At 38.7% G+C, this 17,878-nt stretch overlaps 1 protein-coding gene across 1 annotated transcript in view; it reads right to left on the minus strand.

Annotated features, from left to right (window-relative positions):
* Positions 1–404: 404 nt before the first annotated feature.
* The window catches only part of CUL1 (cullin 1), a 54,812-nt gene continuing 37,338 nt past the window's right edge, over positions 405–17,878 (minus strand). The window contains exons 9-22 of the mRNA XM_055804922.1: positions 14,981–15,111; positions 11,929–12,036; positions 11,732–11,838; positions 10,522–10,570; positions 9,854–9,985; positions 9,199–9,316; positions 8,125–8,201; positions 7,235–7,366; positions 5,757–5,849; positions 4,423–4,470; positions 4,254–4,336; positions 2,722–2,827; positions 1,845–1,958; positions 405–956 (exon numbers count right to left, since the gene is read on the minus strand). Of these exons, the coding sequence (XP_055660897.1) occupies positions 876–956; positions 1,845–1,958; positions 2,722–2,827; positions 4,254–4,336; positions 4,423–4,470; positions 5,757–5,849; positions 7,235–7,366; positions 8,125–8,201; positions 9,199–9,316; positions 9,854–9,985; positions 10,522–10,570; positions 11,732–11,838; positions 11,929–12,036; positions 14,981–15,111 (1,379 nt within the window). The 3' untranslated portion in view covers positions 405–875. The remainder of the gene's footprint in view (positions 957–1,844; positions 1,959–2,721; positions 2,828–4,253; positions 4,337–4,422; positions 4,471–5,756; positions 5,850–7,234; positions 7,367–8,124; positions 8,202–9,198; positions 9,317–9,853; positions 9,986–10,521; positions 10,571–11,731; positions 11,839–11,928; positions 12,037–14,980; positions 15,112–17,878) is intronic.

The following is a 17,878-nucleotide window of genomic DNA, read 5'->3' on the forward strand; positions in this document are numbered from 1 at the left end:
GTTCCAGTCAAAGAAACGGGCAGCCTAAACCTTATTTATTCAGGGCAGCATTCAGGCAAGCGTGATGCATTTTGCAGCACACCAAACAGTATCAGAAAGTGCTAAGACTTAGATGACCAAGCATTGCCACATCCATTCTAAGTAGTTTCTGTCCTGCGTATCTTGTGAAATCATCACAACTTTTCAAAGCACAGACATTTCCTCTTAAAAAAAGAAGTAACGTGCACATTTAATGATAGAGGACAATTCATTTCTTCAGAGAACAAAATGTGCTTAAATCACCAGAAAACAGGGAAAAGGAGGAAAAGCAAAACGAATTTCTATAGCTTTCATAACCATTATACCTTTTATTTACATTTAGAAAGATAAGTCATGAAACTTAAAACAATAAAACCAAATGCAACTTGTACAGAAATCTTTTAATTTTTTTTTTATTTATCACACATTAAAAAATGAAACACACTATACAAATGGTTTTTCATAGCAGATTACACATGGGTCCATTCAGACTCGCTCTCAAAGTGCTGCCAACATTTATAAGTGCTGCCTGTGACAGCAGCTGTTTATCATATAGCCAATGTATTGATTTAAATGCAGTAGCATGCAACCCTTAAAGGAGAAGGGTTTGATTCCTTTCTGTTCTTAAATTAGGTTAAATGGCATTGGTGTCCATATTTACATACTTGAAATGTATCAATCCTGAGCAGTTCTGATGTAAATCTGAGACTGGCTGATGGGAGTCCTGGTCTCAGTTATTAAAAAGGGAGGTCCAAATGGCAGCAGGGTGGCTGCTATGAAGTTCCGTTGCTTTCATTCTTTCCATCACATACCTATTTGCTGAGTGTCACACAGTCAAGTAATTGCTAATAAAAATGTTAAGCCAAGTAACTGTAGGTGTCCTTCTCACCATCCACGCGTTCCAAGTACTCTTTCTCAATCAGAATGTCGATGCATTTCTGTGGGGGAAACAAACAGAAGCGGTGGGACGCTGGCAGAAAAGCCCTCTCTGCTTGCTACAAGATTTGCACAATTTTGGCCACCGCGTTTCCTGCCAAGCAGAGCACAGGAGTAGGCGATGGGCACAAACCACGGCACTTTGCTCTCCCGTTTCTGACCACATCCCAAGCAGATGACGTTGCTGAGTCACTACGGGGAATTACTTGGTGCCATTCCAGGGTAGCGACTGGGAGAGCTGAGTGACTGCAGAGTCAGGCAGCAAGTAAAGAGTTGAGCTAAGATGCAGAGTGCTTACTGTCATGTTACTAACACTAGCAGCCGCAGTAACTTGCTCCCCGTTTCATGGCCTACCTGCCCCTCCCCCCACCCCCCCCCCCACCCCCCCAGCCAGCACTGGTCAGTACTGCAGCTGCTCTCCGCTGCCTGGTTTTTGCCATGCCTGTCCCCCTTGGTTGTGGATTAAGAAGTATCCGTGGGACACCACACAACTGATAAGGAAACCATAATTAAATGCAATGCCCCCCTCCCCACTGTCTTTATTTTAGAAGAGATCCGGCAATTGTCACATTAAGCTGTGGCGCTCCCACAGCTGGCAGAGCAGGAACAAGAGGTAAGCCTGGAGCAAAGAGTGCCATAAGCCAGTACTGATGTGAAAAGATGCAATCAAGCTACTATTTTACCACTGCCAACAACCTGAAACATGCACATTACCATAAAAGAAATAAAGTATTTCTTGTTAGAATGCGTCCTTCTTATTTACAACTCCAAAAACCTATCCTTACCCACCCCATCTCCTTAGCTTTCCTTTCTAATTAAGCGTGTATTGTGCCTGTACATATCTTCCCCACCTCCTGGAATACAGGTTCAGAGACTTGGTTCTCACATACCTTAATTACTGGAACTCGTGGCTTAAACCTTGAAGACAGCTGTGTTAGCACTTCTCCAAGCAGTTGCTGGTGTTTTAGAACCTTCCTCATTTTCATGATTCTCACGATAGCAGCCTGCACAGCAAAGTCGGAAAGGTGTCCTTAGGAGCAAACTACTTGTCCTTCTGGATAAACCAATTTACTTCCCTAGCAGATCGCGGCTGCTAGCGCGGAAGCACCATCACAGCAAACTCGAGTACCAGATGAGGAGAAGCATGCCTACAAATGTCAGCCACTCACTCAGGCTTCCGAGAACCCAAGATTCTGCACAGCCTACAGCCATCAGAAGTGGGTTTGACACACGGATCTTAAGAACCGCTCTGCTTACAGTAAGTCAAAGTGATCGTACCAACTGGTACCAAGAACACCACAAAACTACTTCTGTAACAGAAGAACGCCTTTATGTATTTAACCCCACTGTGCTGCTCTCTCATTAATACATCTGTATTTCCTTCCCCTGCCCCTTTGCTTCTCAAGTGGATTCCAAACAAACTGACAGAAAACCACTCCGAAGTTGCTATTTCCTAGGTGTCACTAGTGTTCACCCAGGACAGAGGTCTGGCGAGTGTGTGCGTCCATGGAACCCAAACACAAATCAACGTAATGTTAGAACAAACGTGAAGAACAGAGTCCTGACATGCCCTCCTACATTTTCTATTACAGGCTCCAGTTGCCTTTAAGAGTATTGTAAACACATTTTTAGCTCCACCACAGTGCACCACAATGGCATGTTGTCGTTTAATAAAAATTAAGAAACCCCCACAGTGAGCTTCAATAAAGGATTACAAAGCTGTAAATCTAAGTTCATAGCACGGCAGCATTCCGCAATACAAGTCACCTGAATCAATAGTTTCCTATCTTCTTCTATATTTTTGTGTGTAGTCTCTTGCTCCTGCTTCTGTTCAGTCTTCATTGGCACATTGATGTTAACCCTTAATTTTTTGCTGTAAAGAAAACCAGAAGTTAAAAACCACCAATTCCCCTGTCTAAAAACCAAATCAAACAAGCAAAAACCCCCCTTGAACAAAACCCAGATCCAAAATAAAAGCCACACCACCACAACGACCTTACAACAAAAGGGGACTTTGGCACTTCTGAAAATCTTAAGGCAATCTTGTTCAAGCTTAAAAATAAATACAAAACGCAACCAACCAAAAAAACAAAATACCTTTTTGGTGGTTGTTCGTAAATCCAACCTAGGGATCTGTTAGGTCAAGTCAGTGCTGTACAATTAACACTGTGCTTGAAACATTCGTATGTTTAGTAAAAAGCATCCAGTCAGTGAAGGGGACAAAGCAGGTGGAAATGGAATGACCTTTCTGATTTACAGATCTGTTTCTGACCCTAATGTGCAGGAATCAAGTCTGTAGAAATGAATCCTGCCCTTGGTGCGCTCCCCAGCACCCACGGTTGCGACTGCTCTCAAGATAAGGTGCTGTGTCACAAGCAGGGAGCAAGCCTCGGCACTGGGGAGCACGGGGAGTGCTCAGCCTGGCAGCTGCACTGGAGAGAGCATCTATTGGTTATTTAGCGTAGTCTCGCGCATCGTCAATCGGGAACCACTGAGCCGCACAATGGCTGTTTCCATCACTGCATTAATGTAACTGATGATGAATTAAACCTTTAATTATTGGTCAAAGAGGGAAGAAAGCAGATAAAGAGTGAGGTACAGGGAAAGATTTTTAAATGTTTCCTTCACTTGAGATCTTATCTTCAGGAAGTACTGAACTCCCAACTGAATTTATGTGGGTTTACATCTATGCTCTGGTAAGCGTGAGAAAAAGTCCCTGCAGTACTGCGAACAGCTTAAAATACAGAAACGTTGAAAGCAACAGTGGTTAAAGTAGGTAATAAAAACTACTGAAAATCACGTTGATTAAGCGTTCAAATCACTGTACACTCTGAAGTTCTAAAATGAACCTGCTGATCTTCTCATGTTCTCTCTAGTCAGCTATTTCAGACTCTGACCTACACTAGTGACTGCACACTACTGTAACCTTACAGAATATAACGTATTTTACTGAGCACGTACAAGTCATGCACCTCAGTACAAAAGAGCTCAATTTCTTACCAGAAATACATCATGAAAGAATTCCACAAGACTCAAGAAACAAAGAAAGGACTTGTGAAAGGCTGTCCAGGCCTTGACAAGACTTTATGACCAAGTCAAAGTCAGCTGGAATTTACCCATCCCCTCTACTTGCCAGCCCTCTCCTTTAAAGCTGTTACACATTGGATCTATATTTGAATTGGCACTGGAACCCTGGAGCTTTCATCCCAGGTATATTAGGTTTTACCCAGATTTTGAAAGTGGAGGAGGATGCTACCCATTATACACAAGTGATGTATGCTCCTGAAGTTTTTCCTTACTTTTTATAACCGAGATACAGTTTTATTAAGGTATCTGGTTTTAACTCCACCTCATCAACATTTGCATTTTCATCTTCCAAAACCTGCAAGAAATAAATAAAATAAATAAATATTCATTAATACATTTTGCTGAATGTTAAGCAGGTCATAAAAAACCAAGAGTACTTACAAGCAATTTCGATTTCAACAGTATCTGTAGAACTTGTGCCAAGATATCCTACAAAATTACAGAAAATATTATCAGTGCAGAGAGATAGCACCTTTCTCCAACTTAAAACACTTCAACAAGAACACACATATTTAGACTAAGAAGTAGTGAGTGCAGAACACTGCCAAGTGGGTAAAAAGAACAGTAAAAATTTAAGTTTGCCAAAATAAAATGTAATAAGGTCCTTTTGGGGCATTAGGACATACTCTCCTTGTGGTCAGTCAAAAAACATCTAATTCTTTAGAAAGACTAATTCCAAACAACAGATCTTTCCATTTACTGTTTTAGTAGATTTGTAAGTGTAAGAAATATTTTTTCCCAAACCATGCCAATACAGATACCGTGGCAAGCTTAAACCTCAGAAAGCAAGCACCCTTTGCTTCCTGATCAACATGTTTTTCTGTCCTTGCTCACACCATGGATCTGTCTTGGTTACTCTCGCTGGTCGGTCACCCAGTGGCTACATTACTCTCAGTGTCCGTGCAGGCTTGCAAAGCTGCTGTTTCACCACAGTGGAAATCACCTGGGTTTCATGCCCTTAGTTTTCCGCTGTCTGAAGGGTTTTATTCTGGTCCACTCATAATTTGGGCCAAATATTTATTTTGCATAAATAAATGAATATCTGAAATAAGTACTTATGATAAATGGCAACCCAGTAAGACTTCTGAGTTTGCTGCAAACCATCATAATCAGTAACTTGCTAGATACGCATTTTGAAAAGTAAATATTTCATTGACTAGGAATTGCCTAACTTTCCAGAAGTCGCTGCAGACTCTATTCAAACCTCCTAGTAAAGGGCACAGATGCCAAAAACTGTGGGCTGTAAAGTGTACTTGCAAAGAGAAGAAGGGAACCCCTTCCACAGAAGGAGCAAGCCAATGGAACTACAGATTTCACTATGTTTGTGCTTTGAGATGTAAAGAAGAATGGGTGCATAGATCAATTGTTTAGGGAAAACACTTTTTCCTAGAATGTTGTCTTTTAATATTAAAATGTACATAGCGAAACACTGAAAACTTACTACCAGAGCTGAGCAGGAAGCTAGACAATTCACTCCAGTCATGGACAGGAGTACCTACACACCAAGATTCATCAGACAACTAGGCAGTTAGGGTTACAGGGCAGTAAACCAGGAAAGTAATTTGACCAAGAACAGAGCACATCTGTCTCCTTCAGGACAGAAACTGACTCTGACTTCAACCATGTCTAATCCCCATTTCTTACGACAGCAGGAAGAGCCCTGGAGACCGACAGACTTGTTCACAAAAGTGTGGTAAAATGTGCAAAGTCACTACCATTTTTATTTGGGTACTGTCTGTCAGCTGCTGCACGGTATAGGCATCTTCTGTGTTGTACTGCAGTAAAATCGCCATCTGGAATGTGGATGCCTAACGGATCCAAAAAAAAAAAAAAAAGAAAATGAAGGGGAGAAGGGGGGGGGGCAGGGAAATCAGAAAATGGAAACGAACAAACACACTTTCTGAATTTGAACAGCCTCAGATTCACTAGTTAAACACGTACATTGGAATATACGGACAACAGAGAATAGCCAACTAGTGCTCATTACACAATCCAGAAAAATGTTACTTATACATCCAGAACTCCACCTTCCAGCATTATCTAAAGATAAACCCTAAGATTACAACCATTTAACTGGCTGTGGACACTTCATCAAATCCCCTATTATGGTGTCAAAGCCTCTTCCTTCTCCTAGCTAATATAATTTTAAATTATTTTCCTCTGTCACTCCCTGACTCTTACCCATTTAATCTTCATTAAAACCTACAGAGACTACTGAATTCACTCTCACAGCCCTCCCACCTCCAGCAGAATAATGAAACCAAATTTATAAACAAGGCAGCTATCAGTGGCTTATTCGGCTCTGTCACCACAGGGTTAACATATGTTGATGACAACTTCAAAGTCTGAGATTATCTTGTTTCTTCTCACGGTCATGAACTCCCCTCCTCTGTCTACTTTTTGAGAGAAAGCAGACAGGAACGTGTAAGAAGCATGAGATCTTGCACAAAGAGGTTGCAGTTGTCTTACATAACGCAGTTCAACACCTGTTTAAACCACAAGTAACATATTCCCTTTTCTAAGTCAATTTTCTTGCAAACACAGACCTTAAGAATCAGTACAGTAAATAAACCAAATATATAATAAAGGTCCTATTAATCTTAACACCAACACCATCTGGGGAAGGGTAACATTTATGTTCGCTTCAGTAATACAAAGATCTGTAGCCATCAGGTCTTGCATCTGTGCTTTGCTTTATTTAAAGACAGTAGCGTTATTCACAAGGGATAAAGCTAATGAATGCACGTGAGCGTCAGAAATAGTAGCTAAGCATGTATGTGTGTACATACATATGAACATACACACCCCACCACCAATTAAGGAACTGAATGATTTAAAATACTTAACTGTGAGACATCATTACATACTGTTAATGAGTATTTTGACATACAAATAAACTACCGCTCAATTCACGGTATGACCTATGAAAAGTAGTTTGTGTGCAGGCACAGGCATTCACATGAGCTCCACTACTTCAACATCTACACACCTCACCATTTTAAAACTCATTCATCTGCACAACGGGAAAAGTAATTATCTCCAAATGAGGAGTAAAGAGGCTGAGCTGCTCATCCAGCTAACGCAGGAGCAGCGGAGCAGAGCCTGAACGCATGGCTTTGAAATGACCAGTGGCACCCAGCCCTCCGAAGGCAATCTGCAGCGAGGGTTTCTACTGGGGCGACATTATCCTTACCTGTAACGTGTATCTGTTCTTGAAACAGTTGGTAACCAGTTCCCCTTTGGACAGCTGATACAACCATGTTAATTTTCTTCCACTATGACGACTGGCATAAAATGCAGTAAATCTCTGATAGCTCCGTTCTAACTGTAAAAAACCAACGACAATAAATGAAGAAGATTATTTACCTTCATTTACCATTACTAGAACACGCTCTGGAAACAACAAAGAAAAATCAAATCCTATCACCTTTGACTGCCATGTTATTGAATAAGACAAACAGAAATCAAATGTATTCAAATTCTTCAGACTGGATAAAAGTTCCCTTTGCTATGGGTTCCCCCTTTGAAGTGTCATTAACAATACAAACCTAAACAAGCATTTAAGTTCCACTCTTCCTTCTATGACACATTAAGCAAGCCTAGAAAGGTAATTTTTTGACCACCTTCACCCTCCAGGTAACAGCAGTTAAAACTTACTTCTCACGTTAAGTATCTGTGTCTCGTCTATTCAGGGTAACCACTCAACAGAAAACCCATGATTATAATACTTCCAAGATTTTACTGGCCAGAGCCAAAACAATGGCAAGAAAGTTTTTAAAATAAAAGTATACATAGAAAAGTACACCGACAAAGCTTTGCCTCAGTTGCTGTTGAACGTTTTGAAGAAAGATTCGTTAACCTGGGCCTTTTCACAGGAGCCAACACTTGGGTATCTCACACAGTTCCCTCCCACGACCTTTCTCAATTAACTTGTTCCAAAACACCCTCCAGCTGCACAGGCAAAGATCAGACACTTCCAGTCCTCCCCGACACACAACAAAACAGGAAGAGACACCAGCTTTGTAAACCAAATTTCTCCCATGAGTGTTCCACGTTCGGATGAGCCAAGTGCAAGCGCCTCACCTCAGACGGCAGAGCAAACGTGCAGGACTGCTGGAACGGCCACGATCCAGAGCTCAGCACCTGGATGCTGAAATCCACTGGAAGAGAGGGGAAGAGGCTGAGCTGTATCATCCTACCCCCTCTTCAAACACACTGTCCCAGTTCTTCCACAAACAAGAAATGGTTCTGCCTTTTGCTCAAACTAACATGATGAAAAAAATCATTCAGCAATATATATATATATATATATATATATATATATTATGCAGACCATAAACCAAAGGAATTCATGTAAGATCTCACTGCAATCGGAGAGCTTTACATTTACTGAGACACTCACTCAATTTTCTCTCATTTGTAGAAGTTATTACCCTGTTTCTATCCCCACAACATACTTCCCTTCTAACACACAAGTGTAAAAATTGTAAGCGTTCATTTTTATGTGTAACAAACTCATCACTCCACAGTACACAACTGCAAGAATAAACATTTCACGTTTATACTTGTAAGGCATTTTGGGCAAGTCACTAAGAATAATACAAAAACTAAGTAAAATTTAAGCCTGACAAGATACAACTCTAAATGTAATCCAACAAATAATTATCAAATCTTTAAAGAATTTGTTTCAACGTGCCTTAATGAAAAAAATATAAATTCTTTAGTGATAGGGCTCTCTAACAACCTAAAATACATCACTTTTTCCTTAATACTTTTACACAAGTATGAACTTAAGCCATGTTGTGCTCAAAATCAGAACTGTTTAAAGAAAAGCATCTTTCAAATTAAAAAAAAGGGGAAAAAAAAAAAAAAGAAAGAAAAGACAGGATTCAACTTAATTTAGTTACATACCTAAACATGAGCTGCAAAATCAGGAGGAGGCTACCCATAACAGAAAATATAAAGTGCTATTAGAAGACAAAGTACAGACCTAAAAAGACTAATTTAAAAATCGTAGCTACCTTGGTCAAAATAATATTAACTCTGATTTCTGGGGGTATGACGTCTAAATCAAATATGACCCTCATACAGTTAGCTCTGTAGAAGTAAGAGGAAGCTAAACTACTCAACAGTAACTTAAGTAAATGTATTACTTACAATCTAACGGTTCTGAATTGGTCAGGTGCTTTTTAAATTGCTCATTCAAGTCCTTGCTTACACCAATATCTTGGAACATCCGCTGCAGCTTGGAGGTATACTCAAAACCACAAGCTTGCTGTATTTTAAAAGCACAGATATGTCAGCAGACACATTTTTGACATCGGAGAATGAGAAGAACAAAGTATCTGAGCCTATTTTCTTACAAGAAGATGTACAAAGTTCAGTATTTCTGTTACCCAAAGTACTGATTCCAACCAGACATGCTCTGTCATCAAAAGCTAAAGAATTTTTTTTTTTTTAAATGAAGCAAAATACAAAATGAAACAGACTGCTACACGATTATTAGATCTTATTTTGTTTGACCCTGAATGAGCAAAGGTTAATGAAATTAAGCAACTTTTCAGCAGTCATTCCCTTGGATAATTATATCCACGTCATTCATTTGGCTAAGAATAATTAAGCTTAACTACATCAGGGAGACATACACTGTGAGGTCCTAGGAGGTTTAAAAAAACAAAAGCGGGGGGGGGGGGGGGGGGGGGGGGAGCCGCGGGGAAAGACCTAGGTTGTGTATTTTTCTATTGTACGTAAAATAATGGCAGCCTGAAGACCTGCAACACAGTGGATCATGGGACAGTCATGGAATACTCACTTTCAGTTTAGAGATCATGCTGGCCTCAGCATCATCACTAGCGCTGTTCTGATGTACAAGTCTTTTTGCCAGCATTTTGGCATAGAATTTTTGAAACACATCTTTGTCTTCAATGTACTTGAAGACAACCATCTGGAAAAGCCAAGATAATGCGTAAGGAAAAAAACCCATATTAAAGCATTTGTCTTGAAAAAAGCTGTAGCAGTAGCTACTTCATTTCCAGTTAAATTTTTAAGGTCAGGGGGTTTTGTTCAGGTTTTTTGGGCAGTTGTTTGTTTCTTTTAAACACAGTAACTATATATTTCACACGTACGGCCTTCTATATTAATATGTAGTGAGTATATGTAATTATATAAAAATATACTGTAGATATTATATAAAATATATTGTAGATATTACATATTAGATGTGTATATAAACATGAAGCAAAAGCATAAATTCCATTTAGCCAATTTAAATCTGCTGCAAAGGGCTTCTTTTTTTTAATGAATAAAAATACAACCAACATGCCACACAGGGCTGAAGATTATTAGTGAAAAGCTGAAATATTAAGTAATTAAATCAAAGTATACAAATAAAAGGTTTTCTCTCATCTGATTTGTGACAACTGCGTATTACTAATTTGTCAGTGCTTACACTGAAGAGAACTGTATTTACAGACATCTTACCACTTGATTGAGTGTATCTTCCAATTCTGCTTCTTCGGGATTCTTTGAGCTGCAGTTGAAGAAGTAAATTTTTATTGAGTCCCAAAAATGCTGATTTAAACCAACATATGGATATATATGGAAATTTCATAAAGGAACAGATTGAGTAGTTCTGGGATCAAAAACTCTTTAGAGAGGAAAGAGCGTAAGGAACACTTCTCTTCAGTACTCCACACATAAGCAATTCTGAAGTACACAGTTTTTAAACAGCAGGTTGAAGTCCTGGACCACGGGTTGCTCAGGACTTCCTGACAGCCTGATACTTCTCAGGATTTATGGGCTTAAACTTCCTGCATTTTTCTGCTGCCAAGTTCTATTTTCATTTCTTATCTTACACAGTACAGTGAAAAAAAAACAGCCGAGAGTGCAGAGTCCTGGCTGGGGGAGAGCTCAGGTGGCACAGTGTTGTTTTCCTCCATATCATGCTTCTCCATCAGGCATATCCCAAACCTACCCTGCAGAAAGCTAGTATTTATAAAAGGGGAAATAAATCCTTTGCTGAAGGAAGGAGGGGATGGGGAAAACTAAACAAGTTGTTCTGGTTTTTGTACTGTTTGGTAGTGGGTTTTTTCCTCCCCCAAAACAGCCAGAAAAGTTGCCAGTGACAAAATTGACACCAAACCAGTATGAACTGAACCAATATCAACTCCACGTATGAGCTGCTGAATCATTTAAAGCCAAATACCTTAATTAAATTATGAACCATGACAGGCTAGAAAGCAGGTTTTATCCCCCTCAATTTCTGCCCAGATGGAAGAAGATATAAGAGAAAACAACAGGAGGAAAACAATGGTTTTAATGGAAAAAGGGAACGTGCGTCTTCTTTACAACATACAATACAACTTAAATTTTTTTGGGGAAGAAAACCAACTTAAAAAACTCCTGTTTCATTAAAAAAAAAACCAACAAAAATTAGTTTCCTATAAGGAAATAAAAGATCTAAGACCTTTCTTTCCCTTTCATTTCCACCCTCTTCTTTAAAAAAGAAAAGTAAATTCCATGTAATCTTTAGGAAAGGTCCTATTGACATTTTTGTATTCAGAATTTGATATAATTAATTTTTCTTGAAGCGTTAAGTTCTGTTTCTGAAGACACAATATAAAATTTTGTATGTTAAAACCTTTTAAAACAAAAGCCAACCTGAAATAATGATTTGTCTTTGAAGACGTACCTTTTCTTTAGTAAAGAGTCACAGTATCGTGCCAGTAGCTCTGGTGATTTACTGGATGATTGAGCCATTTTTGTCACTGCATTATTATTTATAAATCGACCACAAGCCTGTAAATCACAAAAGACAGTGAAATTTTGAGAGAGAAAACACTGAATAGGAAAAAACCCCCATCACCATATGCCACTATGTATACATACTTTGTCTAGCGCAGCCACAAAGCCAGCATCATTGTTGAATGCAGACATGACTAAAGCGTTGTACTTCTTATGGACATCCAACACTGTCTGTACATACATTTTGGGATCCTGCAATAAAGAGATTGGGTTTTTCAACCTGTTGACTTTCTGCTTTCCACTTTTTCCAAAATGGAGCTACTCACTGGCCTAAGCAAATTTTTATGTGAAGGTCTACAGAGTATTAGAAATATTTTATAGCTTAAATAGTATCCAGACTAGTTTAGGTCCTATGTCCCCGACTGACTTACATTAGCACAAGCTCTCATTTACGGCAACCAGAGTGCAGTGTGCTACATTATACAGTACAAAAGACAACAAAACCACCTACTCGATCACTGCAAAAAATTTCAAGAAGGACATTTTCAAAGATAGCAGCTTAATTCGAATTATACCTGAGAAAGATGGACAACCATAAAATGGCAGTTCTATAGAAGAAACCCTTGAAATAAATCTCTGTAGTAAGAACATTAACAGGTATTCCCCAAAGGTACAATTCAGCACAGAGACCTCAGTCATTGTTGACAGTTCTTAAAAACTATAGCCGCTTACCCCTCGGTGGCAGCCAAATGCCAATAAGCATCAGGTTTACAGCACCCACAGACCGAGTCCTGTGTGCAACTCCTGATCCTGCATCTCAGTACAGACGGAGTCAGAGCAGGAACAGTGAACGGCAACTAAACCAGCAGGCAGGCAGCGTAGCTACTAGACAACAGACTAAAAAGGCTGGAAGTCTTCAAGTTGGAGATCAGAGATTTGAAAGGGCGTAAGAGACCAAGGTTTACAAAATCAGGAGGACGACTGAGAAGTTGAACAATCATGAAAAGCCACGTTTTATAACTAGGGGGCACTTGATGAAAGGGATAGGAAACAAGTTATTAAGACAGATAAAGAACATCTTTACACACAACCTAGCGGACTTCTGGAACTTGCTGCCACCAGAGGTTGCTGGAACCAGATAAGATCAGCAGGTTCAAGAATGGAATAGACAAACCCACAGATAACAGCAGACAACAGGTTCATAAATAAAAACCGAACAGACTGGGCATGGGGGCACTCCTGTAGCATCCCTATCATAGGAATTCTGGATGCTGGCAACAAATGGTAGAAGATTGGCAGGGTTGTATCAAGATCCCAAAAACCATTTCCTGTTGCCACTGAAGACAGACAATAGACTACAAGGACCACTGACCTAATGCCATGCTGGAGATAAAGAACTGGGATTACTGAGAACCTCCCAGACAAGAAATTCAAGTAAAGGACATTCAGGAAGGCATATCTACTGATTACAAAGACTCCAAAATAAAATAAGCAAAGGCACAAAATGCAGTAATCTTCTGACTGAAGAGCAGTCACATTAATATAGTTAATGGAGTCTACAGCACAACTCACTCTGCACTAAAGACTTAAAATAGGTCAGATGAGTCAAGCTGGTGTGACTATTTCTCTCCACTGACTACAGAGTAACTGAAAAGCATTTGCTCAGCTGATTATCTGTTTAGACACAGTACAGATCTATGAAATTAGGCAGAATCAAGCCTACTCAAGTGTGATAGAGAGCTAACAAGGCAATAACAATATACAGTGGTGTGAAAGATATTGAAAGAAGAGGCAAGATGGCTCCCAAGGCAAACAGCCAGAGATACTGTTATGAAAACAAAGAACAAATGTGGAAAAAAAAGAAAAGGAACAAAAGAGAAAGATGAAGAAACAAGAAAGAGTATCATGATCAGGAAGAGTTTTGTAAAACAGAGTCAAAAGAACTAATACATACAAACCTCAGGCTTCCCCTCTCTCAGTGATGAACTAATTCCTGGAGAAAGCAGAATTTCCCATTTTTCTGGGAAATTTTTCAACACTTAAGTACAAAGAAGCATCCCCCAGTGATCTCCACACTTGAGCGTCAACCACGGAGCACATGGGATTCCAACCCCCAGGGTGGCATTTAAAATGCAGCTACAGACTCCTGAACTTCATGATTCGTAAAAGATCAACACTGTCAAAGTGCTACACTACACACTTAAAACTACAGAAGTGAACAAGACACTACACACACGTAAAACAAATTTATCTGTGCTAGAACCTGAAGTTTTTACTGTCTCCATGCAGTCATTACAAGTTACTGCTTTACTGATTGCTAGTATACAGCTATTTCAAGAATATCTGAGGCCAGTAACAGGTTAAAATGAACTCTATCAAAAATCAACGTTAAATCCCATTTTAAATAAAATTTACCAGAATCTATATTCTATTCTAATTTTGCTTTGTGCAATGTTTCATTCTATTTTTTTCCAAGAAAAGTCATATTGCCTACAGACAAAAAGGTTAGCAAAGGGTTTAAACAACTTCATGGTGCTGAGACTCAACCCTCATCAATACAAAATTAAGTCTGAAATTACAATTATGGGAAAAAATCAAGAAAGCCAATTATATGGCTAAACACAGTGTTGCAGAAGACCCGACCTGCTCCTTATATTGTGACCTCTCTAAACATTTCAGTTACATCTTCCTCTTAAATTTCTCATGCTTCTCCAAACAGAATAAAGCCATTCACCAAAAAACTAACACCAACAGAAACGTTCTTCATACAGTCCCATCCAAGTCAGAAGTCTGTACGATGACGAAACATAATACAGTCCACTGGAGATAATGCTTCTTGGAACAGTGGACTTTCAGGTGTACTTGGAAGTGTAGGATGTTGCCAGCTTTCCAAGCAGCATGACATCCTGACAAAGAGCAAAAACTCAGAAGGAAAAAACCCCAAACAAAAACCCAGCAACAACAACAACGAAACCCCACCACCAGAAAACCCCCAACCAAAGCTCAAGGAGCAGTAACACAGTGATGTGACTGCTGTTTTAAGCCTACTATCAACATCTGAGAATTGCCTAGTCCTCACTAATTATATCAGAGGGAAAACACACGCAAACTGGAAATTCTATCAGGAAGCATTCACGCTCCTGTAATGTAAAACTGGCAGCAACCACACACAGACTTATTTTGATGGGATACTTGCATTTAGAGCAGCTTCTCCACATTTCTCAATTGCAGCTAGACCCTGATTATGAATGTGGGTTTCCAAAAGTTTTTTCAGCTCTCCAAGGCCATCCTGGATTCGAGATACGAGGTTATACATGCGTCCCAAGTCTGGGGAAAAAAAAAAAAAAAGAAAAAAAAAGAATTAATTAATTAAATTACATAAATATATTTACTTCTGAGTTCTAGTTTTTATAAATGTAAAGAGGTGCAATGATTTAAAAAATGGAGTTAAAACCCTCTTGTCCAGATTAAGTTTTGAAGTGTTACCATGAATTAGGACTGTGGTTAGTGTAACTGCTGGCCATGCTAAGAGCACAACACTCTCCGGTTGACCACTGTCTGTTAAATCTTATTCTGAACAGGACAGTTCTCAGAGATCTAACAGCCCCCTGCAGCCTTTTGTATATTAACACTTCTACTTGTGGCAGCATCAGCAGCAATGGTTGGAAATTTAAGACAAAATTTTATGTTATTGATACAACCTTAGCAGATAAAAAAACATTATAAATGAAATTTCCTCCAATAAAGCAGTCAATAAAGCCATCTCTTAAAGAAAAAACCCACAACATTTAAGTAACCAATTCCCAGTAGAAATAATTGTATCTCAAGGGAACAAAAGGTTCTGAAAATCATTACCATGGAACAAAACTAAGAAAGGTAAAAACAAATCGGACATAATTTCATGTATGTTAAAGCTTCATATTAACACCTTACCAGTTTTCAGCCAAGACTTTCAAAAATCAATTAGTCTAATATTGAAGAGGGTTTTGGTTTTATTATTCATTTTCAACAGGGCAGGTACCTTCTGAAGTAAAAACTTGAATATGGCCATAAATCAGGTACACAAACCCACTAATCACCTCTTGTAATCTTGCCCTCACTGAACAGGCACTCAAGTGAAACAGTAAACAATCACATTAGTTACTGTAAACTAAAGAGGATATTTCACCTTATTGAATCCATCTTAAGGCTGTCACCTGCATCTAGCTCTTCTAAAGTGTAACGACTTCTCTGAAGGGCTTATGGGCAATTTATTACCACCTGAGGATTATCAGATTAATTAGAACAGCACAATCAAGCAGCTGTATCACTACCTAACTCTGAAATACATCACACAGAGCCTGATGCCTTTAATATCAAAGCAATGACATGTCTACTCAGACCCATTTCCATATAATGCCTTCCATTCACTTAGAACATTGGGAAGCTTAAACTTCTGGATTTGGAAAGCAAACATTTTTTCTCTCTGCAAGCCACAATTTGCCACCTGATGTTAAACTGTAATAGCAATATACAAATGCTGGAGTTTGTACCTAAAGAAAATTTCAAATAAGTTAGGAGAATAGTGCCATGCATAGAGATAATAAGCTGCTACTAGACCTACCCAAAAATAAAGGTGGCACAGGTTGGTCTATCAGGATGCCAGTATTTGATGAAATATGGAAGAGATGCTACAAAGCCTCAAGGAAGATTTACATGGTAACTCCACCTAAATCATTACAGCCTGCTTCTAATAAACATAATTATTTTCTACAGGTATCATACTGACGTGAATAGGTAACACATGACATATGTGCCCCACAACCTTTATAACTAGTTGCACAATGCAATTAAAGAGTTACAGAACACCACCAGGAGTGGCTGTAATGTGATACGGGTAACATACCTCACATGGGAGGACCTCAGACCCAGTGTACTTTCCAGAGCAAAGCAATAAAGATTTTAATAGACAGCAAGATTTTATTCTAAGTTTAGGATAGCCTAATACAGGCTATTTTAGTACATTACAAATTTGAGAGTGAACTGACTCAAGTGATTAAAGAATAAATTATTGGAAAGTCTTTAAAAGAAAAAAAATATGTTTCTAACCTTGAGTCTTCACGAAACTTAAAAAGGGCCAGGGAGCTACTGTAATTTGCACAAGTGAAGCCCAATAAGAGAAAAGCAAATATTTTGGAAAAGAAAAAAAAATATCAGGCATTTTAAAATGCCTAATTAATCTCAGAAATAACCAAATGAAAGTAAAACCAAAGACATACAACAAGATTGTACCCAAGGCAGAAGTGGTACTTTCCCTTTTTTACCCCAGCAAACTTCTGGAGTTGCATCGCTACGGTAAGTGACTGTATTAAAGACTCACATAACCCATGAGCTTGATAAAGTAAGGGGAAAAAAAGAAAAGCCTAGCAAGGCCTCCTGAGTCCAGAAGAATTTTGTTTCCATTACTACCATTTCTATTGTCAGAAGGCTTTTATATAGCCATTTCACTAGTCAACACTCACCTGTATCAAACTTCCTTCCAATTACAGAGTAAATACATTTATTTACAAACATAAACAACATCTGACTTAAAAACCAGTATAGGATAAAAATCTTAAATTTGAAATGGGTAACTTCTGACCTACTAATCATGTTGAATTGTCCTTTTCCATTTGAAGCATCTCTTAGTTATGAAGATCATGATTATTGTAATTACTCATAGTTGCTCTTTTAAGGCTGATATATAAATAGTCATAGTTGCAATTCACCATTCTCAAATGAACAGTATCATCAATAGTCACTTAATCATAGTATCTCTTAAATTCTGACACTTTCTTAAATGCAGTACTTCAGCTACAGAGCCTTACCTTGAGTTCCTATATAGATTTAATTAATTCCCTAACTGGAAAAATAAAAAATACCATTCATCCTTATCTTCGGCACGATGCACAAGAATTATTTGGCCCTAGTTCTGACTGTTATTTTGTGCTAAGCATTAACTCCTGAAGAAACTCATAAAAAACAATGCAATTGACAACTCCTTAAAGATACCTAAAGTCTTTAATAATCTTTACTTATTTTAGAGGAACCGCTGAAGAAGTCATTATCCATGTGT

Source organism: Falco peregrinus, chromosome 5 (genome assembly GCF_023634155.1).
Source record: "Falco peregrinus isolate bFalPer1 chromosome 5, bFalPer1.pri, whole genome shotgun sequence".
Classification (NCBI taxonomy): Eukaryota; Metazoa; Chordata; class Aves; order Falconiformes; family Falconidae; genus Falco; species Falco peregrinus.